The 25,579-nt window shown below is 32.7% G+C and overlaps 2 protein-coding genes across 2 annotated transcripts in view; one reads left to right on the top strand and one right to left on the bottom strand.

Annotated features, from left to right (window-relative positions):
- LOC134826997 (uncharacterized) overlaps positions 1-25,579 on the top strand; it is a 110,396-nt gene that overhangs the window by 42,203 nt on the left and 42,614 nt on the right. The gene's annotated exons all lie outside the window — the stretch shown is intronic.
- On the bottom strand, positions 11,710-12,870 carry LOC134828027 (odorant receptor 67d-like). Its single transcript, XM_063840970.1, has one exon. It carries the CDS (start codon positions 12,868-12,870, stop codon positions 11,710-11,712), a length of 1,161 nt encoding a protein of 386 aa, XP_063697040.1.

Raw genomic sequence — 25,579 nt, 5'->3', positions numbered from 1 at the left:
TTTAGATGCTTCTAAAATTCTATTTTCGAATGTCATCAAAACGTCAGTTCAGTGCAATCAATCAACTAAGTGGTTTACTGAAATTTAGGTCAATCGTAGGAAATATTTTCCATACAATAAAATCACTTTTCATATCTGGATAACGGATTCAAATTTTCAATGAAAATTCAATTATTTTCCGTATTTTCCTGCATCTGAGCCTAAATCTGCGTAAAAACCATCGCAAACAATCCATAAATTAGACTCCCCTCACAAAAGTTACACAAATTTTTGCATTCCACACGTTGTGAATTTCGAATAGGTTTGTTTTAAATCTCCTCCTCGACTCGCATGAGCACATGACAAACCTCAATCCTATCAAATATATCTTCATTAAATTTAACAACTCCTCAGACAGACAAACAGATGATACATTTTCTTCTCTTTTTCATTTTTTTCTGTGTTTTTGTGCTTTTACGATGACTCAGGGTAGCAGCGACACCGATAACAACACATGTATTTGCGGATAAGATTATTATTATGCACCAAACATAATCTCGCATAAACATATTAAGAGCATAAATATTCAAGTAGTGTAGTGTTCTTGCTTTTGTGATGCTGCTATAACGTGAGCGGGCGTTCACGGTAAGTAACGTCGTTTTTCATGACTAGGCTGCGTCTCCCTTGGTACTCTTTATGCATTATTTTGTGCGTTCATTCATCGGTTATTGTTATTATTATCATTTTGTGTAATAACGATGCTGCTTACTTCCAAAAGCTGAGTTTCATGCATATGTGAGCACTTATTTCTCCAGACAATAGTCGACAATGTTAGTAGAAGAGACTTTCCCTTTTTTTCCTGGCAGACGAAAAATGGCACGAGACAATTTTTTTAACGATACATCGTTATGCCTCGGAAACGAGAAGTATAAGAAGAACAAGTTTAATAACACGCGACCCTTTATTCTCATTACCTACTATGGTGCTGTGTGTGTGTGCGTAAAATGCATGAATTTTTATGATTATTTTCCTGCATGCAACTTTTTTTTGTCTCGTCTATTGTTTGACTAAGACTTGACTAGGAGAGTGTGCAAAAGAAAAGTATTTACATTGCCTGTCTGTCTCATAGCACCTCACGGATTGAAAAGGTAGGAGGTTGACCTTTTTAAGAAGTCAGATTGATCACTTTGAAGGTAAAGTACCTCCTAAAGAGATCAATTTGATACCTTAAGAAGCCATCTTGACCCCCTTGTGAATTGATCATTCTTAGGCCCAAAAACTTAATCTCTTCAGGAGGTTAAATTGATCCCTTAAGTGCTTTTAAGAGTTTAAGTTGATCTCTCAAGAGGTTCACTTAATCTCCTTTTGAAGTCGATCTGATCTACTGATCATATGATCTGCTGATCGTCCGATCTGTTGATCATTCGTAGATCAGATCAATTCCAAAAAGAATTAAATCAACCTCTTAAAGGATCATCCACTCTGGTTGAGGGATCAATTGAACCTCCTAACATTAATATCGATAATTGGGGCTGGAGATGATCAATTCCAAAGGGGGCTAAGATGACTTCTTAAAGGCTATTGATTCATTAAGAGTTAAATTCAACTCCTAAGGAATCAATCTGATCCTTTGCGACTTAAGAGATCAATCTTATACCTTTTCAATCCGTCGGGCGACACATAACCTTACTTCCAGTACGTTCAAATATTAACAAAAGCGCTTTTTCTTCGCACCTTAGAGAATCTTTTTCTACGAAATGTATGAAAAGAACTTCCTCTTTTCCCTCAAAAGAGTAAAATTTCGTAATAGTAATAATTTTGATTGTTCAAGTAAGTAAATGCCTTTAAACAACACCCACCTACGAGAACATGTGTACCAAACAAAAGAAACTCGACTTGAATGAACAAACAAAAAAGTTTCCTTTGTCTATGCGAAAAAGTATGCAGCAAAGCGAATCCCTAAGTGACTTTAATATGATGATGCTTTTAAATGGCGCGTGTTTCGTACACATAACTCTTTTTCCACCCGTATGTATGCTCAGACACATTTCTTTTGTGTCGTATTTGTCTTTCATCTCTTTTATTGTTTGCTGTACCGTTGAACAAGGAAAAAAAGGAGTACATTAGAATACTTTGTAACATGCATGAAAAAAACTGTTTGTCTGACATTTAAACGGTCTGCTTCCTTCTTCTTGTCTCTCTTCCGTGGGGTGAAAAATTCGAGCTTTCCGTCTGTTTGTAATTAAAGGAGAAGAAAGTAAGCGAAACCAATTACGATGGAATGACAAACAATAATTGCAATCCGAAACTTTTTTTCTGGGATTTTCACGTCGAGATCTTTGAAGAGAGGAAATAAACATTAATCTAATGATGACAAACTATTTTAAAACGCGTGTCATCCACTTCGAGACAGTTTCTTCCATCACGACGCCCGACGCGGTGTTGTAACAAAACACTCAAAAACGAAAAATAATGATGATACATTACCGCACGACGACTCTTCCTCTAAAAATATCCAAATGTTGTTTGAAAAAATATTAAATGCGACTCACAACTTTTAATTTACTGACATCAGTGTTAATAGTTTTGTGATCTCTTGTGTTGACAACATTTCAAATAAATAAATTTTAAATTATATTTATATAGGCAAGCGCATTTTAGAACTATAATAATATTATAATAATAAAGCAAAATAATAACAATACGCCCACATGATGCATGTTTGCTGCTGTGCTTGACGCAAATTGTGCCACGATTCATATAATTTGATTGCTTGGTGTTAGAAGGTGCCACTATACTACTCGTCGGAATGATTTACTGTCCAACTACTACTGAAAATCATAAACAAGGAAATGCTTAAACAATTTTCAGCTGAGTGTGCAATAAAAGTACAATCCCTTTTTTATTGCTGTACGTTTCGAAAATATAGTAGGCCGTATAAAAAATAATGCAATTTGCCATAAATTAGGTCCTCTTTATGTGACAGAGGTACGTTCCCAAATCCTTTTTCAGAATTAAGAATTCAAGGAACGGAGACACAAACAGGATTTATTTAAAATCTACTGCAAAACTGACGAGGGGGGAACCGACAGATTGTCATTTCGAATCATCATGGAGACTGAAGAGAAGTGAAATGAGATGGTTGGGTAATGAAAAAAAGATATAACAATAATAATAATTCTACGGTTTACTACCCGTTTCAGACTCTTCAGAAGATGAGAAAATGGAGAAATATTTTCATAGTGCAGTAAACACTTTTGTTTTTATTTATGATGCGATTCAATCCATACAGAAAGTAGTAAAAAGGGGAGACAGTTCGTGAAAATTACTATCAACATTCCCGAACATATGCTACTCATTATTTTATTGTTGTTTGCGTGACGCCTTCCATTTTAAAAGGGTTTTTAATTTAACAATTTCGACGTTTAACTAAATGTTCGTTTAATTCAAATTGTCGAGCAGATGACTTTGGATTTTTTTTGTACAGCTTTTCGAGGGATAAATAGACAGACGTCTTAAGGCGAATTCAAGGTCATGCCAGCTTATGCACGTTCGTTCGTTTTGTCTCAAAGTAAGGAGATTATCTGATGATGACGATGAGAAAAAAGATGAAACGCCTAAACAAATGGATTAACTGTTTTTTGTGTAAATGGAATATTAAAGTCACGCCAAGTGGGATGAAATTGCTTTATTTTAAGACCTTTTGGGTTAAATTCGAAACCTTCGTAATTTTCATAGGAAGTTTTTTTTTTTTATTTTTTTTTAAATTTATAGAAACAATTTACAACAATCTTTTTGGAGGCTGTAACATCTTTGATGGTACTCCTGATGTGTTCAAGAAGCAATGGATCGACAGTATTTTGGCGCACGGACACGGAAGCTTCGTGACATACACTTGAAATTACTATTTTACCTTCTATGTCTATCTTGTCTGATATTTATGTTCTTCAATCTCTTTAATGTTCTCTTGTATTGATATTATTGTTTTTTAATCATATGTAAACACATGTAATTGGGCACTGCCTGTTTGTGTTACTATTTGCTAAAAACGATTTATAAAACGATTAAATTTGAAAAAATTCCCTTCGAAAGGACCCTGTAAATTTAAAAGCAAAAATTTTCATTGGAAATTTTTCTGAATTTGAAAAAAATAAATTTAAAGAGCATAATGAGTACTAACATTCTAAAAATGTTAATTTAAAAAAAAATATTAAGAAAAATTTCCTATGAAAATTTGGAAGGCTTTAGTTTTAAATCTACAGGGCCTCAAAAAAAGACCTTATCATCCCATTGGGCCATATTTCTCTATAAACAATGGAAAAGCTATTAAATTGCCAAAAGGGATCTCAACTTAAACACTTAACGTGAAAAAGATGAAAACAAAATGGTTTTTGTATCTTCTTTTAAAGTGTTTTTGTGACGTCAATCTCCTCGTTTAATATCTTATTAAAATTTGTTTTCCCTATTGAGTGTTAAAAAAAATCCTTTGACTTATTGGCCGAAAGTATCGACAATATTTCGCACTTGAATGTTCTTTACACAGTTATCTCCGACGATGTCTTACAACAAAAGCAAGAAGAAATTCAGGATATTAGCAATAAGTACCCACTTCAATGTCTCTCTCTCTTTCATGCACTGGGTATATTAAATTCCTCTTTGTGGGCGATGTGATAGCTTATAAAGGCAAAAGCAAAGCACTATCAGATTTGAATTCCTTTTAAGCATTTAAAGTTTTTTTTTCTGATGTCGTCCTAGAAAAAAAAGAAGTGCTATCTTCGATAGACAGACAAACAAACAAAGAAGCAGAAAAAAGGAGTATTGTTGACGTTTCTTTGTGAATAAATACGGAGCGATATCAAATAAGCAATAGAACCCGAAAAGCTTTTGAGACTTTACAAAGGATTGTTTTTCAATCCTCCTATTTCCTCCTAGACAATATTCTTCACTTTTCATCGGAGTTTCAAGCATTTATCGCGCGCCAGACTACAATTACTCTCGTTTTGCACGAAACATGAAGTGTCGAGATACACGTGGAAGGAAAAAGCAAAAGAAAAACCAATTTGAAAAGGATTAGAGTAAATATGTACATAAAAGTTAAGGATGATACTTTGGTTGAGCGCACTTCTTCTTCTTCCTCCTCCTCAAGTTTTTTTTCTTTTCTCGTTAATCGTCAAAAAGTGTCGATTTGTGAACGAAACAAAACCGGCGACACAAAAATTCACGTACAAAAAAAAAGTTAAAGTCAAGTAAGCGTCTTGTTGCAAATTTCTTCCTTGATACTAATCTGACTACTGCTGGATAAACTTTTACTTGATTGCATTACTTTGAGCGCCTTGGCTGCAGATCCAGACTTTTATCCGTGTTTTATTTATTTAAACGGGAGAAAATAAAATGAAATAAAAAAGGGAAAGTTTCTTCCGAGAAGTAAGCTGCTTTCGCTGAATTTTTCAAAGGAGATTTCGTTATTTAAAAGAATTTTCTTTTTTTTTACAAAAGTTGTCGTTAAATAAAAATTGTAGTGAGCGCTTTTAACACTTTTTTTACAATAAAAAAAGGGAAAAAGAATAATTTTTTAGTGAAATGTCTCAAAACTTGTCTACAAAAACTTTTCCTTTTTAGAAAAAAAATACAAAAAAAAACACGCGAGCGGAAATGTTTCTCGAGACGATTTGATTGGATTTTATTTTCTTCTTAATTTAATTTATTTTCTCGACATTCGTTCGCTTTCACATGTATGAACTCTTCAATCAGATTTGTTTTTTCTTCCTATTATTTTTATTATCTTTTTTTCTCTTTCACACCGTTTCCAGCCTTTCTTCTCTTTTCTTTGCACCGTATTTATTTATAGGTGTGCTTATGCCCAAAAAATAAATAAATATATAATTAAATTAGACCTTTCGACACCGACCGTAAAATTGTTTGTATATGGTTTCCCATTGATTTGTGTCTCTCACTGAAAATTAAACAAAATTGAGTAAACAAACAAAGACATTTCGGTAGCAGTTCTCACCTTCTTCTTATTTTTTTTTATCTTTCACTATTATGACAGTCAGAAGAAGTAAATCAACAGAAGTGGATTGAATTTCGACTTTTTTTTTCAACAGTATCAATTCTCGAATTCTGAGAAAGAAGAACAAGTGCATCATCACATACACACGTGCTTCTCCGAGATTTTGACGTTTTTTATGGCGCTCAGACAAATGAACTTTAATTGCACTACAAATTTCTATTTATTTATTTATTTTCTTTTCTCGGGCGCGCTCGTAAAAATTAAAAGTAATTAAAATTTTTGTTCAAAAAAAACGAACTAATTATTATATTGGAGCAGATGAGTGTTTGTTACATTTACTCGCATGAAGAAAAGAGTAGAAAGGCAGTTATAATAAATATTGACACCATTTATCTACTGCCAAGCCAATGCAATTACTTTTACGATGTCATTATCGTTATTACTCGATAGATTTGTCTTACTCCTTCTTTGTCGAGGTAAAAAACTGAATGAGCGTTTTTTGCTAGAATTTTAACTCTTCTAATGAAATTTTCCATTATTTAAAAGTCTGGTAAACCAAATCCACTTCAGCCCTACGGATTGAAAAGTGTTCAAAATGATTCCTTTCCAAGAGATCAACCATTCATGGACCCAAAAAATTGAATCTTTTAAGAGGTCATTTTCATTCCTTAAGAGATCAAATTGACCTCTTGAAGGGATGAAATTGACCTCTTAAAGGAATCAAACTGACCTCTTAAGGGTTCATATTGATCTCTTTTTTGGGATCGTTTGATGACCAAATCAGGGATTAAGGGATCAGGTTAATCCTTGAGGGATCAATTGATCTCTTAAAGAGAGGGATTAATTTGTTCCTTAAGAGTTCAATTTAACAACTTAAGCAATTAATTTAATCCATTCTAAAAATGAATCAATGTCTATGGAAATATCAGAGTGGATAAAGTTAATCGCTTAAGGAGTTCAATTAACCTCTCGAAGGGATTAAATTAACCTCTAAGGGATTAATTTAACCTCTAAAGGAATTAATTTACTCACTTAAGGGATTAATTTAAACACTTTTCAATCCGTCGGGCAACTACTGCCGAGAAACGCATTTCCATCAATAACTTACGACTTTTCCTTTCTCGCAAACACACACAATAAATATATCGAAACACACAAGAGAAAACGAGAAACAGGAAAAACTATTTTTAGTTTATTTTATCGCATTAATTCTTGTCATCTTACGGTATTGAGGCATATTTCGTTCCTCGCATTGCCGGATAGTTCCGTTCATTCATCCAAAGTTGACGCAAAACGCTTTGCTTGCATTTACATTTCGAACGGCAGCAAAAAAAAACGAAAATTATTAAGTACTCTCATAAAAAACGGAACAATTCTCCGTACTCGAGGCATGAATAAATGCAACTCTCTACCGAAACACATTAAGATGGAAAAACGATTCAAATGTATTTTCATTTTAGTTTTTATTTTAACTTTTTTATATTTTTCTTTCGAGTGAGACTCAGACTCAGAGAGAGAAAAATACTGAAAAAAGACACGAAATCGTAATTACAGATGTAATTTTTTATATGACGGTTTTTCGTTAGATCTTTTTTGTGTCTGTGTGTGCGCTTTTTAATGTTTGTTGGTTAGAAAAACGTTTTTTATCTGATAAACTACGCAGAAAAAAAATGATTTTAAAATTTGAGGTGAATGACTCGTTAGTTTGAAGTTATTTGGCCTACTTTCGACGTTCTGCCTCATAAATAGTCCTTCAATTCCGGAAAATTCCCCAAAAATTTATTTTAATGAGAATTAACTTTCATTTTTATGAACACATAACGCACCGCATACTAAAAAGGTGCCTCGGTAGTTATTTAAAATTGGACAATTTACTGTGAAACGCTTGTTTAAATAATAATAAAATAAAATTGACACCGAAAATTTAAATAAATGTGAAATGATAATTGCTTGAATACTCAAGTAATATAGTTGAGTGTGTGAAATTCAGTCGAAATGTGGGACAAAAGGTGAAACATCATCACAAAATGAAATTTTATTTAAATTAAGGTTACTTTCTTTGTGGAAAAAATGTTTGAACAGCAGATTACAACAAAGTTGGGAAGCCATAATTTTCCTTTTATCTCCTAATGTTTATCACTCATCCACAAACAAAAAGCCATTAAAGACGAATCGTCATTACATTTTTACGCCATATCAACGAAAAATGGCACAAACGCAAATAAAATCACACTTTTCGTCTTCTTATACTTTGTCACAGCAAGAAGAAAAAAAAATGTCCCATAAAAATTATCTTTTATTTCCGGTCTACTTCATTTATACAAGATGGTCATAAAGCATCACCATTTTCTCATATTCTCCAGCAAAACAGTATAAAACGCACATTAAAAATCCGTAATAAACAGTTGGGATGCAAAACGAGATAAGAATTTATTTGATTCACGGAAGTGGAAAGTTTCTCTTGTTCGAATGTTCTTAGGATTTGCAATTTTTTTTTATGTAGGAGGAAAAAATCTCGATGGGGTGTCATAATCCTGCGGGGTATGATAAACACACTGGATTATTATTTGTGACAAATATTTCATTATCACTCATTGTTACTCTTGCAACGCGTCAAAAATGATTAATTTGTTTACTATCTTTCCTTTTTTTCTTCAACTGCAAAGGTAAACGACCTCCATCATTTCTTATTTTTAAAAAAATTTTTTTTTACCTCATCTCAACAAAAACACAGAATGATAATTAATTTTTAGACAAAAAAAAACTTTTCATTACGACACATAAATTTTTGTGTAATAATTTTCCTGCTAACAACCTTTTCTCACATTTTCTTTACAAATCTTCATCTTTTTCTTCGAAAGAAAGTACAGAAAAAAATTCTTCAAATCCTTTTCCGTTCTTTCGCATTTTCTCGTATTTTTAATCTTTTCTCCGTTTTTCACTTTTTAAACTGGAATTAAATAAAAAGATGAAAAAAAGTTTTTCTTCCTTAAAGAAAATGAAACTTTTTTCGTAATTATTATTGTTTCAATAGAGAAAAAATTACGCAGTTCAAGAAATTTCTTTTTGTGAAGATTTCCGGTTATTTTGTCATAAAAAAAGATTTTTTTTTAATTTAAAGGTCGATGAGCTTTCATTTCTTATGAAATATTTTAAAAAAGGAGTTTCCGGATCAATAAGTACCTTTAAAAGACATTAATAAATTCTGTTCAATTAAACATTCCATCGTTGGAAATAATTACATAAAATTATCAACCAAGACCCATCTTCAAAGGTCAAACATCTTCGTTTTTTTTCTCGTAACGATAATAAAAACATCTTTTCTCCGCACGTCTCAATAATATTTTGATTAACTTTTCGCCCTTCTTCTCTTTTTTTCTTTGTCATTTTTTTTTGCTGCTTGCCAGATCATCCAAGTCAGATGTTGTAATAAAATATATGATTGAATAATGTCTATTATCTGTCTTTCCCGCTTTTTTTTGTCCGTTATATAAAAAAGTAGCGATATTTGATCCTGTGATAAGTAAAAGATAGATTAAAAAATTGTTCTTTTTTCATGTTTCGCTTTTTAACGTTATTTACTTTGCGTCTCATCTTCTTGTCTTGTCTCTGGGTATGACAAGGCTGTCAGTAAGAGAAAAAAAACAAAATTGCTCCATTTTTTTATTCTTTTTTTTTTTTGCAAAAGACAACATATGATGACACACATAACTGACGGAGGAGAGGCCTCTTTAACATATTTCTCCGTTAACATGTATTAAAATATACAACTAAAGACATATCTTTATCATCATAATTCAATGCCTCGTTTACATCTATTTTACATAGCAAAGGCATACTTTCATCATTTCCATTTTTTTTCCTTCGTTTCCTTGTTGTTCTGCAACATCAGGGTTCGTTACAACAAAAAATGTTACAAAATTTATTATTAAACAGATTCTGCGCGTATACACGTACGACGGGATTCCCCTTGAGTGCGTTGGGTTTTTTTCGCATGTATTTACGGATGATAAGATTAGGTATAGATAACAAAAACAGACGACGACACGAAATATTTTTACATAAAATTGAAAAATCATTTAATTATGTGACAACTTTTTCTTGTCTTGTCTTGGTTGCGGAACGAAACATTGAACATTGATTGAAAATTCGATCAGATTTTTTTTTCAGTTTAGGAATTTTGTGAAATTAAAAAAATCAGCCTCGATTGCGCAATATGTTGCTCGTAAACTTCGTTTTTTTATATTAATAAAAAAAAATAATAAAAATTAGAATTTTATTTACTTTCACTTTTGGCCAGCAGGGAATTTTTCTTCATGAAAATTCATTAAAAAGTCAATAAAGGTCGAAAAAAATTAAATTCAGGACCATTTTTTGTACATGAGAGCACGCAACCGCCCTTTCCAGTTCGTTTTTTATTATTATAAAATATTTATGATATTTCAATTAAATTTTCCCTTTCATTGTTCGCTCGTAAAATATATTCCGGAACACGCTTCACTGACTGTTTGTTAAAAATTAAACAAAAATTAAGCTCGCATAATCCAAAGCCACGATAATATATAAAATATATAATTTAAACGGTGCGCCTTTTTCAAGGACTTGGCAAGTTGTGGGAGTCGGAAGAAAGGGTAATGTAAACACATTGAAAAACATGCAAAAACACTAGATCAAAGAATTTTCATGGACACGGAGAAGATAATTCCGAATATTTAATTAATTTGTTACGAAAACAAGTTTTTGTGTTAGAAAATTATGTTTTTTAGATGCGATCGATATTTACTTAATGATTATTCGAAATTATTCCCTTGGGAGCTTTTCGAGCAGCCATTCAAAAAGCCGTTAATTTTAAACGATGGGAAGGGCCATAGACAAAATTCAATCCTATTATTAATAATAATGACTTTACAATATAACGAGTCGAGAATTTCGAGAGTTACTTTACCGGGAATTTTTAATAAGTTGTCCCCTTGTGTGTCGTCTGGCATTGCTTTTGGAGTTAACTATTCCAATTTACTTTAATTTTTTTTTGTTTACATTATTCATTAACTCTTGTCTGACTCACACGACAGACGTTCTGTATTTTTTTTTTTGTACAAAAATGACGCCAAATGTAAACAACAATAAAATGACGAGTCATACCGCCACCTGGTTCTCCATTCCTGCGCTTGTAACTTTTATGAACAAAGTGTAATTGAATTATCATTAAATATATAAAGATAAGAGTGGGTGTTCTATGGAATAACGTAGGGAACGGCAATAAAAAGGGATATTTTATGCATATATTTCGTATCGAAATAAAAAAAAGTAAATGAAACCGTAATTTTATTGTTATTTTATTTCCGGTTGATATCTGCCTCTCTTGGCTAGTATTTTATTATTAAATTATGTGCAGTAAGAAAAGGTGCGCTTCCTATCACGTGTCATATCTACCAACATTTGTGGGTTTTATTAAAAATTTAATTCAATTACATGAAAAAATTACAAAATTGACATTGAACATGAATTAATTTATCCTCTCTTCACGCATAGTTGACTTTTTAATGTTGAACAACTTTATTTGACTTTTCTAATAAATTTTATTTTTTTATCTTTTCAGGTAAATATCATCTAAAGAAGGATAAACATCAAGAGTTTACTTCAGAGTGCTTTTTTTTGTGAAGATTTCTATCAAATAGTGCTATTTTCTGTGGTTTTAGTGAGTTTTTAGCAGCAAATATTTATTCTACAGTTTCTCTTAGAATCATTAAGTACGAATAGATTCCTTTGTAAAATCGCACAAATGTATCCAAACACAAAGGTATTTGTCCAGCAAGCGTAAGCACTTGCGTGTTTTGTGTATTTTTCAAGAAAAAGCAATACATTTTCTGATTTTTCACCGACATCGAATACCATGGCACGTCATAAACATCAAACATCAATTTTTCTAGTTTGATTTGGATAATTGTGCCGAAAAAGTTCGATACGAATACAATTATAAAGCCAAATGTCATTAACATGTATCCAGTCATCCAAATTTGTCGTAGGCAAATGAATAGTCCGGTACATGTTTGAGTTCCGCATACAAAATGATCGCTGAGATTTTGGGCACTCATGAAATTTTCGCAGGAATCGATAAACTCATTCATTTCTTGATGTTCTCTAATGATATTTTTCAGAGTTTCCGTTATTTTGTCTTTATTTTTGCGGGTTATAGCTTTACTTAATACCTTTAATCGTGCTCGTAATACATCAATTTCGACACAAATCTGTACGAGCATTTGTAGAACGAAAAATATAGATGAATTCAATCCAAAAAGTCCACAAAAGATGCACCAATTATGAAAGATGACGTGAATCTCGAAACCAGGATGGCTTTTGTAATCGACGTATGGTAAGTAACATTGAACTGCCAAAATCATTTCATCCGTTATGAGAAAGTACAAGATTGGTGCAATACTAAGCACTATACCAAACCACATCAAGGTTACAGTAAGAATAATAAAAACGCGGCGTAATAAGCGGCTGTACCAAAGTAGAATTGGAAAAGTTTCGCTATCCTTTTGCCAATTCTTATAAAACAGAAATGTATGATCCAACGATTGTATGACTTCCTTTTGATCCTTTGTGAATTTCCAGAACCGTTGTGCTGCCAGAACGTCAACCAACAAAAGACAAATGTACAGGACGAGCTCTGAGAGTACCTTACGATTTTCGTATGCCGACCAAATGTAACATACAACTGTAACGATGGAACAGAAAACAATTTGGAAAAGTGGCAAGTTCCGTTTCCAAGTCCATTTTTTGTTCAAATAATCACCCAAAACAGGTTTGACACTAATATGAGCTATTCGTATGAGAAAATTCATTATTTTTAAAGGTTCTTCGGACTTCTTTTCCATTGTATTTCAGAAAGTGTTGTTATGTTACTGTAACAAAGTGAACTAATTACAAATATTGTGATATAAGTGTTATATTTTTTAAAATAATAGATAGATAAATTATTCAAATATTCGTTTCTCGTAGAACCATTAAATACGAGTAGATTCCTTTATAAAATCTGACAAATGTATCCAAGTTCAATGGAATTCTTCCAGCAATTGTTAATCTCTCCGTATTTTGCGAGTTTTCCAAGAAAATCAAATACATTTTCTGATTTCGCACCGACATTAAATACCATGGCACATCATAAATTTCAAATGACAAATTTTCCAACTTTACTTCAATAATCGTTCCGAGAAGGCTCATTAATAGCACTATGAAGAATCCAACTGTAATTAACATGTAGCCAGTCAACCATACTTGTTGCAAGCAGATAAAAAGTCCGGTGCATGTTTGAGTGCCGCACACAAAATGATCACTAAGATTTTGTGCACTCATGAAATCTTCGCAGAAATCGATAAATTCATTCATATCTTGATGTTCAGCAAAGATGCTTTTCAGAAAATTTCTAATGTTTTCCTCCTTTTTGCCATTAACAACGCCACTTAACGATTTTAGACGCATTCGTAGTACATCGATTTCTACACAAATCTGAATAAGCATGAATAGTACAACTAAAAAGGATGAGATCATTCCAAAAGATCCGCAAAATATGCACCAGTTATGAAAGATGACGTGAATCTCGAAACCTGGGTGACTTTTGTAATCGATGTATGGCAAGTAACATTGCACAGCTAAAACCATTTCGTCGGTAATGAGAAAATACACTATTGGTCCGATACTCAACACACTGCAAAAGCACCACAATAAGATGCCAAGAGTAATAAAAATGCGACGTAACAAACGGCTGTACCACAAAAGAATCGAAAAAGCTTCGTCAACTGTTTCCCAGTATTGGAAGAACTCCAAGATATGTTCAAAGGTTTTAACTACTTCCTGTTGGTCCATGACAAATTTCACTAAACGTTGTGCTGCCAAAAAATCGACTAATGAGAGGCAAATGTAAAGTACAAGCTCTGAAAGTTCATTACGGTTTTGGTAAGCGGAACAAACGTAACAAACAAGTGTCAGGACACAAAAGAAGGATATTTGAAAAAGTGGCAAGTTCCATTTCCAAGTCCATTTTTTGTCCAAATAGTCACCCAGGACGAGTTTAACGAAAGTTTTGATCATTTTGACAAAAAATTCTATAATTTTTAAGGGTTCTCGAGCCTTTGCCATGATTTGCTTGAACGTCAACTTAGTTTAACTGAAAAATATTAACTAATGACTAAAATACTTCTTGTGCAATGGATACCGTTTTATAAATTATTTAAATATTTGTTTCTCGCAAAACCATTAAGTACGAATAGATTCCTTTGTAAAATCTGACAAACGTGTCCAAACATAATGGCACTCGTCCACCGAGTGTCAATCGTTCCGTATTTTGAGTGTTTCCTAAGAAAATGCAAAACGTTTTCTGATTTTTCACCGACATCAAGTACCATGGCACATCATAAACATTAAAAGACAAGTTTTCTAACTTAACTTCAATTATGCTTCCGAGCAGGTTGATTGTGAATATCAACATGAATCCCAATGTGATCAAAACGAAACCAGGCATCCATATTTGACGGAGAATAATGAACAAACTTAAGCACGTTTGAATTCCAGTAGCTACGTGATCACTTAGATTCTGTGGCGACAATATATCCTCGCTCATATCGATCAAATCGTTCAAATCTTGATGTTCCGCAATGATTTCCTTCAGAAGTTGCGTTGTAATTTGGTCATCACTACCTGTTTTGTTGTTGATGCTATCATTTAACATTGTTAATCTTGCCTTCAACACATCCATTTGTATGCAACCTTGCACAAGCAGCAACAATGCAGCAACAGTTGTAGTATAATAACCCGATAGGGCTAAAAAAATACACCAAGAGTGAAAGATAACATGAATATCAAAACCTGGATGTGTGGAATGATCGATTCCGGGCAAATAGCACTGAAATATTATCAGCATGTCATCAAATACCAAAAAATATAAGACAGGTGCTATCGCTGATACAAAACCAAGCATTACAAAAATTATTGTTACTCCAAAAACTACTCGTTGAAGAAGCTTCCAGTACCACAATAGTATTGGGAATGTTTCATCGATTATTTCCCATTTTTTTGTAAAGTTAATAATATTTTGCGAGAATTCCAAAAAATCTTTTTGATGTATTATAGCTGTCAAAACTCTTTGAATTCCCAAAATATCAAGCATAAATAAGCAAATGCTGAATATGAGTTCACTCAGGTCGTGACGATTCTTAAAACCAGCGTAAAAATAGCAAATTGCAGTTAGAAGAACAATAAGAGAAGTTTGAAACACCTCAAAATTATGTTTCCATGTCCAATTTGTTTGCAAATAATTTCCAACTACGGGTTTTGCAAACATCTTGACTAAATTTAAAATCCATTCAAGGGTTTTAAGCGGCTCAAGAGAGCTGTGTGCATAAAGCTTCATGTTCACTTCAATACTGACAGATAAATAGTTGCAAAGTTTTAATGAATAAAATAATGTCATGGGAAACAATACAAAGGATATAAATGTTTTAAATATTAGTTTCTCGCAAAACCATTAAATACGAATAGATTCCTTTGTAAAATCTAACAAACGTGTCCAAACATAATGGCAATTGTCCACCAAGCGTGTATCTCTCCGTATTTTGAGTGTTTCCCAAGAAAATGCAAAACGTTTTCTGATTTTTCACCGACATCAAGTACCACGGTACGTCATAAACATCAATCGTCAACGTTTCAAGCTTCATTTCAATGAGGCTACCAAGCAAATTGATTGCAAATATCACTGTTAATCCGCCGATCATTAAAACGTAGCCCGGAATCCAAAATTGACGCATACAGATGAAAAGTCCTAAGCATGCTTGCACACCAAAAACCATATGATCACTTAAATTTTGCCCTGACAGAAAGCCTTCGCAACTATCAATTAATTCATTTAAGTCTTGATGCTCCGAAATGATTTCCTTCAAAAGTTGGGTTGTTACTTGATCTTTTTCGTGACTTGATGAGTTGATACTTTCACTAAGCATTTGCAACCTGGCCCTCAAAACATCAATTTGAATACAGTTTTGCACGAGAATCAATAGAGTGATGTTAGTTGTTCCATTAATTCCTGCGACGGTTATGAAAATGCACCAAAAGTGATAAACGACGTGAATATCAAAGCCAGGATGCGATGTGTGATCAATTTCTGGTAGAAAGCACTGAAATATAATCACCATGTCATCAAAAATCAAAAAGTAAAGAATAGGAATGATTGACGATATAATTCCGATGATCAAAAACAAAAATGTTACGGCAGAAACCGCTTGTCCAAGTAGCTTAAAGTACCACAACATTATTGGGAAAGTGGCACTTTCTCTTTCCCATTTTTGAGTGAATTTAATTGTACTCTCCAGAATTTTAATTATTTCATCGTGATGCATGACGAAATTTGTGATCCTCTGAATTCCCAATACGTCAATCATAAAGAGACAGATACTGAATAAGAGTTCACTCAAGTCATGGCGATTTTGAAAACCAGCATAAAAGTAGCAGCTTGCAGTTATTAAACAGATTAAGTAAGATTGAATTACAGGAAAGTTTCGTTTCCACGTCCATTTCTTGTTCAGATAATTTCCTGCCACGGGATTAAAACCCAGGTTTGCAATATGCAAAATATATTCAAGTGTTTTAAGAGGCTCCAGTAACTTACGACTAAACAGCTTCATGGTTGGTTTAAGACTAATAGAATCATTTTCCAAACATTTCCAAAACAATAAAAATCTGCTTCAAGAACAATCTAGTATGTCATCTACTTTGAAAAAATTATCAGGATTCAAATGAAATTTTGAAAAAAAAAATTATTGCACAAATTAAGCAATTAATTTCTTGAATTCTTCTGCATTATAAGCATTAATAATTCACATGATAAATTACATTCAAATTCCAGTTTCTCGCAAAATCATTAAATACGAATAGATTCCTTTGTAAAATCTAACAAACGTGTCCAAACATAATGGCAATTGTCCACCGAGCGTGTATCTTTCCGTATTTTGAGTGTTTCCCAAGAAAATGCAAAACATTTTCTGATTTCTCACCGACATCAAGTACCACGGTACGTCATATACATCAATCGTCAACGTTTCAAGCTTCATTTCAATGATGCTACCAAGCAAGTTGATTGCAAATATCACTGTTAATCCGCCGGTCATTAAAACGTAGCCCGGAATCCAAAATTGGCGCAGGCAGATGAAAAGTCCTAAGCATGCTTGCACTCCAACTACCATATGATCACTTAAATTTTGACCTGACAAAAAAGCTTCGCAGCTATCAATTAATTTATTTAAGTCTTGATGCTCCGAAATGATTTCCTTCAAAAGTTGGGTTGTTACTCGATCTTTTTCGTGACTTGATGAGTTGATACTTTCACTTAGCATTTTCAATCTGGCCCTCAAGACATCAATTTGAATACAGTTTTGCACGAGAATCAATAGAATGATGTCAGTTGTAGCATTCATCCCTGCCACGGTTATAAAAATGCACCAAAAGTGATAAACGACGTGAATATCAAAGCCAGGATGCGATGTGTGATCAATTCCTGGTAAGAAACACTGAAATATAATCACCATGTCATCGAAAAATAAGAAATAAAGAATAGGAGTGATTGAGGATATAATTCCGATGATCAGAAACAAGAATGATACTGCAGAAATTGCATGTCCAAGTAGCTTAAAGTACCACAACATTATTGGGAATGTATCGCTTTCTCTTTCCCATTTTTGAGTGAATTTTATTAATCTTTCCAGGACCTCAATTATTTCATCGTGATGCATGACGAAATTCGTGATTCTTTGGAATCCCAAAATATCAATCATAAAAAGACAGATACTGAATAAGAGTTCACTCAAGTCATGGCGATTTCGAAAAGCAGCGTGAAAGTAGCAAAGCGCAGTTAGAAAACAGAGGATATACGATTGAATAAGCACTGCTAAGTTTCGTTTCCACGTCCATTTGTTGTTTAGATAATCTCCAACTACGGGATTCGAGCCCAGTTTCGCAATATGCAAAATGTATTCAAGTGTTTCAAGAGGCTCCAGTAACTTACGAGTAAACAGCTTCATGGTTGACTTAAGACTGATAGAAAAATTTCCCGTCTAGTTTGTCATCAATCATCTAGTTTGAAGCAATTATCAAGATTCAAATAAGGTTCAAAGGAAATGTTGATTCAGCAATTTATTGCTTAAATTCCAATGTATCATAATCTATACATTAATAATTCACTTAACAAATTCAAATTCCTGTTTCTCGCAAAATCATTAAGTACGAATAGATTCCCTTGTAAAATCTAACGAATGTATCTAAGCACAATGGAACGCGACCACCAAGTGTATATCTCTCTGTGTTCTGAGTGTTTCCTAAGAAAATGCAATACATTTTCTGATTCCTCACTAACATCAAGTACCATGGCACGTTATAAACTTCAAAGGTCAGTTTTTCCAATTTTACTTCAATGATGCTTCCAAGCAGGTTGATTGTGAAAATGATCATGAATCCCGCTGCTATCAAAAAGTAACCAGGTATCCAAAATTGGCGTAAAATGATGAACAAACTAAAACAAGTCTGAAGTCCCAAAACAAAGTGATCACACAAATTTTGTAAGGACAAAAAATCTTCGCAAACATCAATTAATTTGTTCAGATCTTGATGTTCTGCGAAAATTTCCTTCAACAAATAGGTCGTATTTGTATCATTTTTCTTTGTAATGCTCGTTGTCAATACATTTAATCTTGCACATAATACATCGATTTGTATACAGTTCTGCACGAGCATCAAGAGAACAAATAGCGTGGATGCCATTACTCCAAATAGAAAATAAAAGCCACACATTGTATGAAAAATCAAATGAATTTCGTATCCTGGATGCGTTTTGTAGTCAATTGTTGGTAAGTAGAATTGATTATAGATCAACATCATCTCATCAGTGATCAAAAAGTACAGAATTGGAGAAATCGTTAATACCACCAAAAAACTAAGTAAAGTAACGCCAATGACATTTACCAGACGTGCCAATAATCTCAAGTACCACAAAAGTACGGGAAACGCTTCTTCAACCCATTCCCATCTCTTAATGTATTCAACTGTTTCATTTAGCATTTCCATAGTTTCTTCGTGAGAAGTTACAAACTTGAAAAATCTCTGAAGTCCTAAAGCATCTACCATACTTAGGGATATTGTGAAAACTAAGTTATTCAAGTCATGACAATTCTGATAAGCAGCATTAAAGTAACATATCGCACCGACAATTCCTAAGCACAGAATTTGAATTACGCCTGCATTCCATTTCCATGTCCAATTTTCACTCATATAATTTCCCAAAAGGGGTCTTACACAAATTTTTCCAATTTGTAGAATATATTCGAGCGTTTCGAGAGGCTCAAGTGCTTTACGTTGAACCTTTTCCATGACCAGTGACTCAATGTGAAAAATTTCACTTGCCATTTTTGTCGTGAAATAATTTATGCCAATTTTTTTCAATGAAACGTATCATAGCAACTTGTAACGCGTAAACTGTCACAAACAATCAAATATTCAATCATTTCTTCATCCAATAAAATTTAATTATAATTTTTTTCGGGCATGAATCAATTAACTGAATTTTTAATTGCTTTACTATTTTATCTACCTTTCTGAACTTTGTACCTTTTGCGCTTGAGAGCAACGAAAAAAAGGGACAACAAACAATCAAAATCAATCAAAATTTTAATTTTGGCCAATTATTTTTTTGTGTTTCATTTTGTTGCCACAACTCATTGTAGTTATGCTCGGAAAAAGTTAATTAAATAAAAAAAAAAGATTGAATCAATTTTCTGACCAATTTAACTGATACAAATGTTGTGTTGTTGTTTTTCTCTGTTATTGCGGCAAAAAAGACAATTTTAATTGCCTTCAATTTTAATTTAATATTTCTTTGAAAATTGATTCACTTCAACAGTATTTTCACGCCAAGTGCAAAAAAATGTATAAGCAAATTTTCTAAATTATTAAAATTTTTGGCTCGGTTTTGCAAAGTAGAAATATTTTATACACTACTTTTTAGGAAAATTTCCTGAGTAACTTGAAAATTCTTGAATGTTAAGAAAAAAAATTACCATAACAGCAAGTCACCCCGTTGCAAGACTCTGAAAATGAAGAATGTACAGATGCTTAATATTTTTATTTATTTGTTTGTATTTTCCGAGCACTTTTCGTGTTTTTGTACTCGACTGTCAGGGTAATAAAAATGTAAAATATCTTGTTTACGTTTGTGTTTTTTTTTCTTTTCTCATTTTTCGGGGATCCAAACTGTCTTGTAAATTGTAGTCCTGCATGCATTGCAAGACAAAAACCGAGGGAAGGGAAAAATAAGATTCTCTAAAAAGATTTATTGAAAAATGGGAAAACAAATTGAAATAAATACGAAGAAATTTCTACAACATGTATTTTTTTCATGTTTTTTTTTTATTTAAAAAGAAAACAGAAAAAAATTGTCGATCGTAAAAATTATTTCGATAAGGTGAGATTATTGCCGATAATGTGGTGATGTGACGCGATGATAGATTGGGGGAAATTTATTATTATTATAACGACTATTTATTACATTTTTTTTTTCTATCGGGACTGACAGTTTTATTCCTCTGAAAAAAAGTTAGGGTTCAAGGTTGAAATTTTTTGCAGATAACGTCATGACTCACGATATTTTTTTTTTCATTACGCGCCTATTGCAGTTTTTGTCAATGACTTGATTATTCTTATCCGGTCATTAAAGCAATTGTATTTGTCCCGGTCACGTGCACCATTCCTCAGATTCCTCCCAACTTTTATTTATTGCCTTTCGGAGTGCTTCCCACTACTATTGAAAAAATATATTCATTAACTTGATTCAAGATTTTATTAGTATCCTCGCAGTAACAAAGTGAGTCATTTTAAATTTATTGCCACTTTTCCTTCGTTTTTCTACAATAACAAAGAAACTAAAAGTTTATTTTTTGTTAAAAGAGGGAAAAGAAAACATTGCCAGAGGGCGTCTTTTTTCATGCACATGTCCTTTAATGTCGTTTTTGTCGTTAATAACTCCAAATGGGACGTAATTTTTGGTTTTAAAAGCATTGTAAACACGAATTTCGTCTACACACATGTTTCGTTTTTGTAGCGCGCGCGGTCTGTTTTACATCAAAAATGGTGCATAATTGCAGGATCAAAGCAAAAATACGGAAAAGGGGACGAAATTGCATGCTTTTTCGCAATAATGGAACAAAATTAGTTCCATGTAAAATGATAGGAATGCGTTTGATTAAATGCTTGTTAGACGGAAAAAATGCATGAAAATCACTGACTGCCATTGATAGGCATGGAAAATTGAGTTTGACGCGAAAAAAATTACGTCGTAAGATTTGCACTTGCTCTAATTTGCCATTTATTTACAACTTTCAGGACATGAGAAAAAGCGAAGAAAAAACCATTTCTTTAATAAATTACCTGACCTAATTAATTTATTTTTACTGGCCATTGTTTACGAGCGCCACTCACAAACCGATGTCGATAAATTAAAACGCTCATACGTGTGTAATGGAAAACAATAAATGCCAGAAAATGTTGTTAAAAGTGTTATAATGTGTGTGCGAGTGTGTGCTTTCATATTGTTTTTCAGCAAGTAACAACGCAATTATCGTCTTTTCCTGCAAATTTTTGGTATTTTGCCAAAGTAAATAAATGGGCCATTGTCATATGGTTGGAAAAAATATCTTCAGGACTTGACTTGGATGCCAGGCAGTTTTCGCCTTATCGTGCATTTGCTTGTCCATTAAGCAATGAAAGGAAAAGTGATTACTACACATGAACACTTAGCGAAGTTCACAACTTTGTTTGTACTACATTTTATCGTTAATGAAGATTTATCGGGATGCCATTTACGATCGAGTTGCAATATTAATGAAATTTTCTCGTGTTAAATTTAATTTTCTGCAAATTTGAAACAGGAGGAAATTTTTAAAATAAAAATTGACGTAAAATGAAAATTTTGCAACACCCTCCAAATAAATGCTTTTACAATTTAAAGGAAAAAAGAGCATTTATTTTTGAAATTTTAGATTAAAATGACTTTTTTTGTACGAAGAAATAATATTTAAATTAATTTCTTCATTTTCTATTGTGAATCAAGTAAACGGTTTATTTTAAGAAATGTTAACTTGAGAAATAATCAGTGAAACGTGCTTTTCGCTTAATTTGTGATAATTCACCTTTCCTGTGAAAATATTTTTTTATCCTTGTCGCAATGCCATTTTCTTCTGGAAATCCATCACAACAAGAAAATATGAATAAACTCTGTTGCAAAACTAAAAAAAAAATCATTTAAAAATTAAGTAAAATTTCTCAATAATTTCTTACCGAAGCATATAAATCCACATTGATCGGTCTAAGTCCTCCCATCGTGAAAAAATGCGTGGTTTGTGTTTTTTGCAGAAAAATCAAAAATATTTTTCTCGTACGAATACTCATCCGGTACCACGATAAATTGTAAGCAGCTTGATTTAAATTTTCCAACTGAATGATGCTAATTTCCCCGAATCCGTAATTAAAAAGAGCTCCAATGAGCACTACTAATGCCACACAATACCCCGGAATCCAGTTAGCTAGTTGAGCATAGAATAAAGCTGTGACGACAGTCAATGTTAAAATCGAGACATCGAGAAAATACTGAAATGAGAGCAGGCTTTCGACTTTTAGTGAGTAATTTATGATCTCTGTGTGTAATTTGATGATTTGTTGCAAATGTTCGATTATAACTTGTTCATTCTCTTCACCAGCAAGTAAAATTGTTTGTTCAAAATCGACCACTTTTGATCGTAAAATATCCACGAGGCAAATTGAGATGGCAATATAGAGCAACGTTAAGCCTTGAACGTAGGAAAATCCAATTAAACCGATGTACGAATCACAAAAAATCATGAAATAATTGAGTTCAAATCCAGGGCTGGACTGAAAATCCAAGCCAACTAAGTAAATAGGTAATGGCAGCATTTTTTCGCCGAGAATGATGTAAATTAATAACGGAGCGGACAGTATTAATGCAAAAGCTACCACAAACATACCAATGAGAGCTAGTATGAAAAAGTTGTAAAGAATCGCATATCTTTCCACGATTTTTTGTAATCTTTGAGACTCGTTGAATTGTTTGAAAAAAGCAAGTCCATCGACAAACAAGGTATGGACGATATCTTTTCGGATCGGCCAATAAACTAATCGATAAATTCCGGCAATAGTTGGTGTGATGATGATTGTGCTGTAGCATACAAAGTCAAAATCCTCCCAGAATTTGTGCAGATAATAAAAATACGATAAAACAGCAAGAAAACACAAAAATAAATCGATCCCAATGCCAATTCCAAATTTGAAATTAGGATCTAGTAGATGAACTCCAATCAATTTTCCAGATAACCAAAAATAGTTGTGAAGCAAGTCGTATTGCTTTAATTTTTGGATGAGTGTCATGTTGAATGTAGAACTATTAACTACCAACTGACGTTCAAAAAAAATTTCATAGGTGAGATTTGTGAATTATTGATGATCTAACAATCGACATTTTCTTTGAAAAATAATAAATTTCAGGAATAGCGAAAAGTCGTCTAATAATTCTCAAATAATTTGCGTTTACTACTGCAATATGATGTACATACACAACACATATGACTCAGATACACTTACCAAATAGCAGAAGAAAGTTCCCGTTTAGACATAGTTTAATGGTCAGAACATCCGCCTGGAAAGTGGAAGACTCTGGTTCGATTCAAGATTTCTATGCCGAAAATTTTTCTGTTATTTTCTCGAATCAGTATAGTTGTATAAATAATTTCATAATCAATTAATATTTTTCCCCAAAATTCTCTACAATTTTTAATTTTTCCTTAAAGCTTTCAAGATCAGTTTCATTTTAATGTTCCAAAAGACTTGTGATAACCTTACTGAACAGTAGATGCAAGCCAGCTGGAATTAAAATCAAAACCGCAAAGAAATTTTCAAAAGTTTAAGATTAAGAACGTATTAAAAGCTCAAGGACTTTTGAAGGTCATTGCTAAATCTATAACTTTCTTCAAATCTTTTTTTATTTTTTGACTCGTTCACGATGATCTTCCGTTCCAAATCTGTCCGTTTTTTTTTTTGAATTTATCAATTATGACAAACTTTTTGTTGCAATTACTGGAAATTTGCTAATTTTTTTCAATATAATGATATTCAAACTGTTGCTTCAATTACACGATTAACCTCGAAGCGACTTTTTTTTACAAGAAATGGAAACTTTTTGTCAAATTAACATCTGTGCGTGTATCGCGGCGGCGGCGACAGAGCGTCCCTTCATTCATTACAGTTTGTCATAAAATCGTAATAAAACCATAAATAACAAATCATTTATTTTAATAATAACAACAACATCGAGCGGAGTGTACTTTGATGTCTCCCTCTTGTTTGCGATGATTCCGTCTATTAAGTTAGACGTCAAAATTACTTCATTTAGAACCATTACAGATGTGATAAATAATCTTTTTTTAACGTGAATTTCATTTCATTAGCTGCGTTCCTTAAATGGTTTGTCACAAAATGTCTGTGAGTTATGACGAACTTTATTCGTGGTGATTGCCTCGTAATCGAAAGGGAGACTTTTATTTAATTATATCGGGAATTTATGGAGCAAAAAGACCAAATTGACGCCGTGAAGAGCTAGAGAGCTCCTCCTTTTTGTCCTTTTTGCTCCGAGCGCTAAAGTGCGACCCTCCTTTTGAACAAAAAAAATAAAGGAGGAAAATATAAAATGCACACATCGACCTATAATTAAATTTTCCTCTTTTATAATTAAGATTCATGTTACTTTTGTACTTGCACACACACACATAGCACAGAAAATTACCCAGAAATTACCCGGTGCAGAAAAATATAATGAAAAATTAAAATTAATGTCAAGTAGACTTCCTTTCTCTCTCGTTTTCTCTCATTTATTAAGCGAATTGTCGACTCTTCAGTGTGTTCACGACTTTTCAAAAGGAAGAAAAGTGGCATTAAATTATCGTAATGACAACACATACGTACACGATACACTCAAAAGACATAAAAGAGACTCGCTAATAATAATACACGAACACATTCAGGACACAAAAATGACATCTCATGCCAATTTTTCATACAAGCATACATTTAAATTAGGAGTAAATAGGTTCGCTCATTAGAGTTTCACACTAAATTCAAAAGGAACTGAGCTTATTATGAGGAGAAAAATAAAGAAATTGTCATTTTTGACTTAAATTTTAAAATTTTAGAGCAAAATTAAGATATTCATAAAAATTTGTAACGCAATAACTCAAATTCTGCTTCCAAAATCTCTCTAGAAATTTTTGTAGTTTGTTTATAAATAAAGGTTTATAAAAGAAGGGTTGTAAGGAACAATAAAAAATTAAAACGAAGACTTTGGGAAAAATATTTTTTTCAAAAAATTTTTTTAAAAAATGGAATTTCGAAATATGTGGTGTAAGAAATACGACGTCGCATTGCATACCTCTAGTTAATATTTTTTTTTCAATTTTTATTTTGAAAATTTCGCTTGATTGTTTTTCA

The sequence above is a fragment of the Culicoides brevitarsis genome, chromosome 1 (genome assembly GCF_036172545.1).
Source record: "Culicoides brevitarsis isolate CSIRO-B50_1 chromosome 1, AGI_CSIRO_Cbre_v1, whole genome shotgun sequence".
Classification (NCBI taxonomy): domain Eukaryota; kingdom Metazoa; phylum Arthropoda; class Insecta; order Diptera; family Ceratopogonidae; genus Culicoides; species Culicoides brevitarsis.
Note: the sequence above shows the minus strand (reverse complement) of the source record. Positions and strands in the feature narration are given on the sequence as shown.

Bases quoted from the DNA above. Each gene is read 5' to 3' on its own strand.
- LOC134828027 (XM_063840970.1), bottom strand. From the start codon at position 12,870: ATGGAAAAGAAGTCCGAAGAACCTTTAAAAATAATGAATTTTCTCATA.